At 40.2% G+C, this 9,679-nt stretch overlaps 1 protein-coding gene across 2 annotated transcripts; it reads right to left on the bottom strand.

Moving 5' to 3' along the window:
- Window positions 1-635: 635 nt before the first annotated feature.
- LOC134634953 (gastrula zinc finger protein XlCGF26.1-like) lies at window positions 636-7,835 on the bottom strand. Of its 2 annotated transcripts, none has more exons than XM_063484450.1 (3): window positions 7,645-7,835; window positions 7,256-7,354; window positions 636-5,181 (listed from the first exon to the last, which is right to left on the bottom strand). In XM_063484450.1, exon 3 carries the CDS (start codon window positions 5,144-5,146, stop codon window positions 3,356-3,358), a length of 1,791 nt encoding a protein of 596 aa, XP_063340520.1. In that variant the 5' UTR covers window positions 5,147-5,181; window positions 7,256-7,354; window positions 7,645-7,835; the 3' UTR covers window positions 636-3,355. The 2 variants fall into 2 exon arrangements, with proteins under 2 accessions (XP_063340520.1, XP_063340521.1); XM_063484451.1 differs by having other exon boundaries at window positions 7,169-7,354.
- Between the last annotated feature and the right edge of the window lie 1,844 nt (window positions 7,836-9,679).

A 9,679-nucleotide genomic window follows, 5' to 3' on the forward strand; every position in this document is an offset into this window, starting at 1 on the left:
TAATTGGTCCCTGGACCAGGTGCAGGACTGGACTCGCTCTCTCTCATTACTTTACACCAGCAACTGTTTATTGCACTGCAAACTGTTACTCTACACACTGTTTAATTGCACACTTTTATAATTTCTTACTGTTGTTTATCAGCTCATTCTTACTCATTTTTACTGTAAATGTTTTACATCACAATATTATGTAAATTAGTCTAGTTTTGTGTTTACTTTTATGTCTATGTTTACTTTTTATTGCACACCAACAAGCTTTTCACTGCATGACAAATTAAATTGAATTGGCATATTAAGGCTTATAATAGCCTATAGATTTATTCCCAGGTTTCTCCCTAACTTAAATAGAATGTCTTACTTGGTTGGTTGTATTTATTTTTGTTCAATAGTCCAAAATGACTTTATTTTTTAACTCTTAAACATTTTACACTTGTTGTGACACTTGTCTTTTAGTATTCTTTCTTTACTTCTTTTATGTCTCTATATTTCCAAGCTCCTAGACTTTATGTCTCTATCTATTATCTCTTTACAAATAGTTTGAAACAAAAGGGCATATATCTTTATATATATATATATATATATATATATATATATATATATAAATATAAATACAGATTCTCTCTAATTCACAAAATCCTAACTTTTGGAGGTCGCATTGGAGATCTGATCTTTGGATGTCCCATGGGTCAGAGCATTCAGCTGGTTTATGTATCTTCAAAAATAATTTTAATGGAAATGGTCCAATTTCAGAATGTGACAAAGATGGCCACTATGTATTATTTATGGTGTTAACAGCAAATGGTCCTATGATCTTAGAAACTATTCAAGTGTAACACAGTATATTCAACCCAAAAGCAGAGGTCCCCAACATCCGGGCCACGGACCGGTACCGGTCCGTAAGTCGTTTGGTACCAGGCCGCGAGAGTTAAGGCTTTGGTGTGAAGTGTATGTTTTTTTTATTAACATACACATATTATTTAATTAAATCCTTTTAAACAACAGATATTTCTCCTCTACTTCTTTAGACGAAATTGTGCACAATAAAACCTGCCCTCCTAGCACATCGACATGCCCACAAGATGCAGGAATCTGTGTTTGAAATCCTTGGAGATGGTGTGAAAGCAAATGGGGACCCACAGAAAGATGGGGCGCAAGAATAAAAGGTCAAAATGGTCCACAAACATTCTCCATGGTGCTGGTTTGCTAGGAAGTGGCACCACACCTGAGTTACCTTCATCATCAAGCATCATGCCAGAGGAGCGACAGGTGTATTGTCTGTACTGCTCCAAGACGGACCACTATCTGAAACAACTTCAGTCAAGTGAGCACAGATCAGAAGTACACAAGGGTGAAGGCTTATGAGAAGTGTCGGCACTGGGATCTGCAAAGTGTCATTTTAAGACTACTTGCAAGCAATTTATAAGCACCCACCTGGATGCCCACCATGCTGTAAATATAAAGCACGTCCAGACGACGGGCCTGCTCCCAGAGAAAATGATGTATTCAATCTGAATCAATGGTGAGGCTGCTGCTACTGCTGTTAATATTTAATCATGGAAAGTACCATTTATATTGTCAGGTAGACCCTATAACATATCCTTGCATCCTTGCTCTTATACACAGCGACTTTACCATTTCTGGTTCGGGACCACTGTCTTCTAAAGGCTGGTAAATCTTCTGGTACAAAATGTGATGCATTCAGCTAGAACATGGCCTTACAAACCCAACAGTGCGATCTCAAGAGAACCAGCCTTCAATGGGGTGTCACAGGGTCCCCAGGAAAAAAAATGTAAATGTAAAATAATAAAATAAATATTCTTCTGTACTATAACATAAATTATTCTGTAGCAATTACACAAGAATATCCAGTAATGTCCCTGCCTACAATTAAAAACCTTCACTTACCGAAAATCGGGGGCAAATGGGTGCAAGGCTTTGACCACAAACTTAGTCACTGCTCGGTGACATTCATCCTGGCCTGAAAGGAGACGCTACCGGTGGACTGCAGCGAGAACTGCCAGCATCTGAGCCAGCCAGACTCTGTCTGTCTCTCTCATCACGGTCACTTAAATGCACAGTAATGGCAGGTTTTGTAATAAAGCAGATCGCGCTAACATAATATGCACTGTTAGTTGATTATTTACCTGCCGCATTAATGGGAGAGGACGTGCAAACGTTACCGCTGCTGCTGAGTTCAGATTCACGAGTCCGGAGCGGAATTAAAAACACGACATTCATTTAAGGTCATCACGTGTTTTGTGAGCAAATGCTTTTGCAGGTTCGTAGTGTTTCCTCCCTTAAGTGAAATATCTACATTGCAAGTATTGCAAGTTGCCGTGTTATCATCTGTTCTCGTAAAGTATAAATAAACTTTTGAGCTTTTGAGCCGCCATGTTTCCTGCCAGGTAAATGACGCTCCACAACGTGATGACGTCATTTGGGGCGACTGGAATCGATAAGGGAATCGTTTGCAAAAATGGCAAACGATTCCAAGGAATTGAAACAGTGGGAACCGGTTCTCAACAAGAACCGGTTTTCGATACCCATCCCTACACACATCCTGTAAGAAAACAAAGACCACTGAAAACTTTACACATGGGTAAAAATATATTTAATTTTCTAAATACTGCCTGTTTAAAAATGACACAAATTTATGAATTTACCTTTTATTTTTTACTGTAACAATAAACATTGCAGGAGGGGTTGTGTCTTTGTGGAGCAAAACAGACTCACACAATATTGTAAGACAATAGAGCCCATTTAAAACACATTTCATGTGAGTTTCAACAGAAGTGGCACAGCACTGACACTGATAATTACCTCACGAAGAACAGACAAATAAACAGTAACAGGTCTGACAGTTTGACCCAGAAGGTGAACTGTTCTGACATTTTGCTTTTCTTGTGATCAGATGATGGAGTAATGTTTGCTCTGTATGCTGTTTGTGGACACAGACAGTGAAGTTTAACTTGCTAAACTTGTATTGGGATAACTAACTCCATAAGCTAAGATTTTGTGATCGCGGCTCAATCGCTTCACAACATTGATGATCTTCTCTTAAACTCTTTTTCTTTCCATCCTGTCTTGCAGCTCTATTGTCATCATCCTTTCCTGAGTATTGCCCTCGCTTTGAAAAAGGAAGAAGGGGCTCAGAATTGATGTAATCCTCCCCCCACCTTCAACCCAAGTATGTGTGGTAGTCACTGCTACCACACACACATGTCCTGAACCAGGCTCACATACTTCTCTGTCACTTCTGACTTCATCATGCAGTACCACAGTGCCTCTTTTTGCACCTTTTCATGGTTTCACTAGATCTACAAAGACATAGTGAAGCTCTGACTTTCTCAGGAAATTAAAGCTGAATTCTGTGAAGCCTGATCTCAAGCTTTTTAAGTTTGACGCAGCATCCAGAAGAACTTTTGTTCAGATCCCCTGTTTCTCCCACTGTGTTCACATGAACCCTGTCATGGTAATGTCCCATTGGTCTGCCCCTTTTCTCGCAGGAGGACACTTTGTGAGTCTTTTGATGCTTCAATAGATCTGTGTTATGGATGAAAGACTTTCCACACTGACCACATACAAATGATTTAACTCCAGAGTGTGTGCGCTGATGTGAGTTTAAGCTACACATGTGAGTAAAAGACTTTCCACATTGACCACATACAAATTGTTTAGTACCAGAGTGGATGAGCTGATGTGATTTTAAGCCAGTCTTTTGAGTAAAAGCCTTTCCACAGTCACCACATACAAATTGTTTAGTACCAGAGTGGATGAGCTGATGTCTTTTTAAGTGTCTAACGTAAGCAAAAGACTTTCCACACTGATTGCAGCTGAAAGATTTCTCTCCACTGTGGATGAGCTGATGTGCTTTTAAATTGCCCATCTGAGTAAAAGACTTTCCACACTGATCACAGCTGAATGGTTTCTCTCCACTGTGGATGAGCTGATGTCTTTTTAACCTATCAATCCTACTAAAAGAATTTCCACACTGATCACAGGTAAAAGGTTTCTTTCCACTGTGGATGAGCTGATGTCTTTTTAACTGACTAACGTAAGCAAAAGACTTTCCACACTGATTACAGCTGAAAGATTTCTCTCCACTGTGGATGAGCTGATGTGCTTTTAAATTGCCCATCTGAGTAAAAGACTTTCCACACTGATCACAGCTGAATGGTTTCTCTCCACTGTGGATGAGCTGATGTCTTTTTAACCTATCAATCCCAATAAAAGAATTTCCACACTGATCACAGGTAAAAGGTTTAACTTCACTGTGGACGCCCTGATGTCTCTCTAAGTGATCTCTATCCTGAAAAGACTTTCCACACTGATCACAGACAAATGATTTAACTCCATCATGGATCATATGATGTCTCCTTAAGTGACCTTTCTGAGTAAAAGACTTTCCACACTGATCACAGTTGAAAGCTTTAAATTTCGTGTGGACGACCTGATGTTGTTTTAAGCACCAACTCAGAGCAAAGGTCTTTCCACACTGATCACAGCTGAATGGTTTAAATTTCGTGTGGACGACCTGATGTGTTTTTAAGCTCCATCTCTGAGTGAAGGTCTTTCCACACTGATCACAGCTGAATGGTTTCACACCTGTGTGGATCAGCTGATGTGATTTTAAGCTACCAATCTGAGCAAAGGTCTTTCCACACAGATCACAGTTGAAAGCTTTAAATTTCGTGTGGACGACCTGATGTTGTTTTAAGCTCCATCTCTGAGTAAAGGTCTTCCCACACTGATCACAGCTGAATGGTTTAAATTTCGTATGGACGACCTGATGTGTTTTTAAGCTGCATTTTTGAGTAAAGGTCTTTCCACACTGATCACAGCTGAATGGTTTCACACCAGTGTGGATCAGCTGATGTGATTTCAAGTTACCAATCTGAGTAAAGGTCCTTCCACACTGATCACAGCTGAATGGTTTCACACCTGTGTGGATCAGCTGATGTGATTTTAAGTTACCAATCTGAGTAAAGGTCTTCCCACACTGATCACAGCTCAAGCTTCTGTCCTCCCTGTTGGCGCGCTTGCGTCTTCTGGGCTGTTTCATAGCGGGAAAAGTCTTTTCCACAGGGATCGCCGCTGGCTCATCTTTACTTGCTGGTGCTGGATGTTTTTGGTTGATATCATCCATGTGCTGAGGTTTCAGCCTGCTTTCACTTCTTTCTCCTGTAATGACAAAGAACCCAAACAGTGACATCAGGTCTATACCTTCAGCTCATCCCCAAGTGCCCCCTCTTACCTCACAAAGATAAACAGTTTCACCATCTGCCAAACGTCTCAGGTGCCTGGGGACGCTATGCTGTGGTAAATATTTGAAGTGAGCTCATTTTGGGGATAAAAGCAGTAAAAGTACAACTTGTGAATAAAATATTGGCTTGTGTGACTTCAAAGTTTTTTAGTTTTTACTTTGTTCAAATTTGAAGAACATGACACTTACAATGTGCAGTTCAGGTTGTATGTGTGAGAGCTGTACAACCGACTCAGATTTCCCTCTGATTAACCACGAGGGTGTCACACAGTTATCAAAGTCTGCAGACACTGTCAGCTGCAATCAACACTTTTTATTATAATGCACAGGTGAGTTATAATGCATTTCCACTAGAAGATGGTCCCCTGTTATCTACTTTTTCACATGTAAGCGTGGGCGAGAGTCTACAGCATTCTACCCCCCAAGGACACGTAGTCTTATGCTTTCATTTTTCAGGGCCATGTCCACTTAATACTACACTATACGGTTATATGGCATTTTAGTTAATATAATGCATAGAATTGAGGCACTTCGAATAATTTCACCTCAACACCTCCTCCCTGGAGATAAGGAGAAGGAGTCTCACTATCTGCCTAATGTCTCATGGTGCCTGGGAGTGTCAGTCCAACTCACTCACAATACTCATCTGTGTGTGTGGAATAACCTGTGAAATACACATTTGATGTTTTCCTGTATGTAGAACAAAGTCGGACAAAATGGTAAATGTATTTGTATAGCGCTTTATTAGTCCCTAAGGACCCCAAAGAGCTTTACATATCCAGTCATTCACCCATTCACACACACATTCACACACTGGTGATAGTAAGCTACATTGTAGCCACAGCCACCCTGGGGCGCACTGACAGAGGCAAGGCTGCCGAACACTGGCGCCACCGGGCCCTCCGACCACCACCAGTAGGCAACGGGTGAAGTGTCTTGCCCAAGGACACAACGGCCGAGACTGTCCAAGCCAGGGCTCGAACCGGCAACCTTCTGATTAAAAGGCGAACTCCCAACTCTCGAGCCCCATGATCGCCCCCAAAATGTACTATAGATATTACTAAAGTGATATTGTCAAAACATATGATCAAAACATAAAATAAAGAAATCTCCATCACAAGAGTTAGCAGCTTACACAAGAAAAGACCTCAGAAAGAATATGAAAGAAGAGAAGTGGAAAAGGAAAACAGAGCATTTTTAATGAGGTCATGCTGAGCCTCTTGTCCCGATAGTTTCATGTTGGGCTGAGAACAAATAACCAATACTCAGATCAGGTCCAGTCAACAACAATTATGTATTAAGCACATATGTGGGAGACGTACACGATACCACCCTCAGTGTAGTCCAGTAGATCTCAAAGAGGAAGGATGAGAACGTCTTTATTTAAAGGGTTGTACACGCCCAAGATGCGTGAGCAAGTTACATGTCATGCATCAGCGACAGTTAGCTGCATCTCCTTTTTACAACACTTAGAATGCTGTTTTTAGACCCTTTCACCCCCAGCTGCTTCCTGTTGTTCGTTATGAGGCCCGTGATCGTGTACGCCACATCCTGAGTACATCCTGTTCTAACCGCCCCTGTGCAGACACGTATGCAGATAAATGCAAAACACTTCTTTTAATGTGTTTTAGTTTAAATATTCTTTTGCTTCTTGACTGACTGACACTTACTGAAATACTGCTACATGTATATTTCCCACAGTCTCCACATAGATCACTCCACAGACATCACCTTCATATGAAGGGAAACAGAGAGTTTAACTCAAACGATAAAACATTAACGTACTGAGGCAGACAAACAGAGAGGCTAAACAGGAGGCAGAAATCAAACCAAAATGAGCTAAGAGAGAGAGACCCTGTAGAAAATGATAAAGTTAAGCAACCAATGTAGTTATAACTGACTTACTCTGGATCTCCTCTCAGACTCAGGAGGGGGCGAGCGGGCCGGCTTTGTAGTTGGAGTCGGACCAGCAGAGACAATGGGCTCACTGACCTCCACTCCCCAAGTCAGTCACCACGAGGACAAGTTCTTTGTTTAGAGATGATTTAATCCAAGCTCACCAACAACATCACTCAGCTGTCCTCGTCAGAACTAATAAAATAAAAGCAGTTACATTTAGAGACGTCAGTTTACTAAACATAAAAATATCGCTCTTTTAGCCTCGCTCACATATTCTGTAAAGATTAAAGGACTTAAATCATCACGTGGTTTACAAAAACACATTGTTACCAAACTCAGCAAACAATTGCGCATCCAGAAATAACTGTTTTATCTCGTTTGACATGGAAACTTCAAATTACAAAGACACACTGAACGCACCTTCCTACCAGCTGTAACCTAACAGGAGAACGTACGTTCGTCTTCACAGCTGCAATACATACCTGACAAAAAGCAACGACCATGCCATGCACCTACTGCTTCATAAATTGGATTTAACACAATACTTTGATGTGGGTTCTTCAAAAAGTGCCCATTTTTAAAACTGCGATAAGACACAGAAAAGCCCAAGGTACTAACACGTTCTTCTTCTTCTTCTTTTTAAGTTTCATTGGCGGTTTGCAAAAAGTAAAATGGTGCGTTACCGCCACCAACTGGTATGGAGTGTCGACCATCAAGCCCTCCCCAAATGTTTACTCTGTGTTAAAAAGTGGAATAGGGCCTGATAAGACTCACGTCTTGAGTCCTTTTGCAGTAAATCGATAAGATCCAGTTTCATTTTTATGTTACTGAGGTTTTGTGTCAGTTTCCTTCTCTCCACCTGATATTTCTGACAGTGTAATCTAACATGTTCTATAGTTCACCCTTCTCTGCAGTAATGTCGTTTCCCTGCATCATGTTTCCCTGTCATGAATAGTTTTGTGTTCAAACCAGTATGTCCAAACCTTATTCTAGACATGACCACCTCCTCGCTCCTACTCCAAGCTGTGCTTCTCATTTCTCCTGCTCTCCTTTGAATGTTACTACAAGCATCGTCCCCTCCTTTCTTTATCCATTGTATTCCTCCCTCTTCTGAAACCACTTTGATGTTTAGATATTTATCCTTTATTTTCCATGTAATACATTAATTTGTCATTTATTATTCGCTCCGTGATTTTAAAGATGTCAGATGTTAAAGCTATGAGTCTGTAATTTCCTGGATTTGTATCATCCTTTCCTGGTTCATGTATGGGCCCAACCTCAACCTCATTTTTACGGTGATTTAATAAATCATCCATATCCTGTATCTGTTTCAGTAAATCCCTATTCTCTATGATGACATTTCTCTTCCTCTTCGCCCTGCTTCTCTAATATTGGCTGGACTGTGGATTTTGACAAACGTTTTTGCCAACACATTTGCCTTCTTCTTATTTTTCACTGCTCTTGCCTCTCCGTTCCTCAAGATTGGATATCCATACTCCTCTTTCATTCAATCCATCCTAAACTGTGATTCCTCTTTAATATTTTAAACGCTTTATTCCAATACTAATTAGTTTATCACATTCCTTTGTCCACAAAGGTACAACCTTTTTTTTTTTACCTTCGCTTTTCTTTATACCATACCATACCAGCTTTATTTATAAATCACTTTAACATAAAACCAGGGGTCACAAGTGCTGTATATATACAAATAGATTGTAAAAAACTACATAAATAAAATAAAATAAAACATGTTTGAAAGAAAGTTGAGTCTACCCCTTAAAAGAGTCTCAAAGGCTTCAGCAGATAAATATGTTTTCAGATAGTTTTTAAACTCAAAAAGAAAAAAGATCTGTGTTACGTGTTACTGCCCATGGCATTACTGTGTTATTAAAACCGTGACTTGGCAACAACTATGTGCAGATCAACAGTGGCTAATATATAGAGCGTGGGAGAGTGTACGACCATGCAGCGTTAAAATCGTGGAAGTATTTACTTTACTTTGAGTTTGATTACCTTAAAAGTGACAAAAACATTAGCGTCCGCTGTTCAAAGAAAACTTATTTTAACAGCGAAAAATCCCCCTAAGCTTCCGCACAAGCACCGATTAGGCTACACTGCCATGGGAATGTGAAATTCACAGAGAAACTCAGGATTCCTCCCCTGACATGATGGCTGCAACACACCTGCACCAGGGCAAACCTCCGCCTACCCCACTCCTGCTGAACAGGTGAAAATAGAGCAACAGGACCACTGAGTCTTTGATTTTATTTAATTTCTGCTGTGTTTTACTTGCATCTATTGGAAAGAGTGAGTGTAAACAAAACTAACAATTTTATTTTATATGCTGGAGTTGTACAGAAAATGTGTTTAAATGTTAAACAAATTTCTTCCAGTCAGAGAATGTTGCATATAATTTAATTTGTGCTTGATGCATAAAGTGCTCCTCACTTACAAGGTCTTAAATAATCAGGCCCCATCTTATCTTAATGACCTTGTAGTACCATATCACCCTATTAG

This window comes from Pelmatolapia mariae, linkage group LG9, assembly GCF_036321145.2.
Source record: "Pelmatolapia mariae isolate MD_Pm_ZW linkage group LG9, Pm_UMD_F_2, whole genome shotgun sequence".
NCBI classification, from domain to species: Eukaryota; Metazoa; Chordata; class Actinopteri; order Cichliformes; family Cichlidae; genus Pelmatolapia; species Pelmatolapia mariae.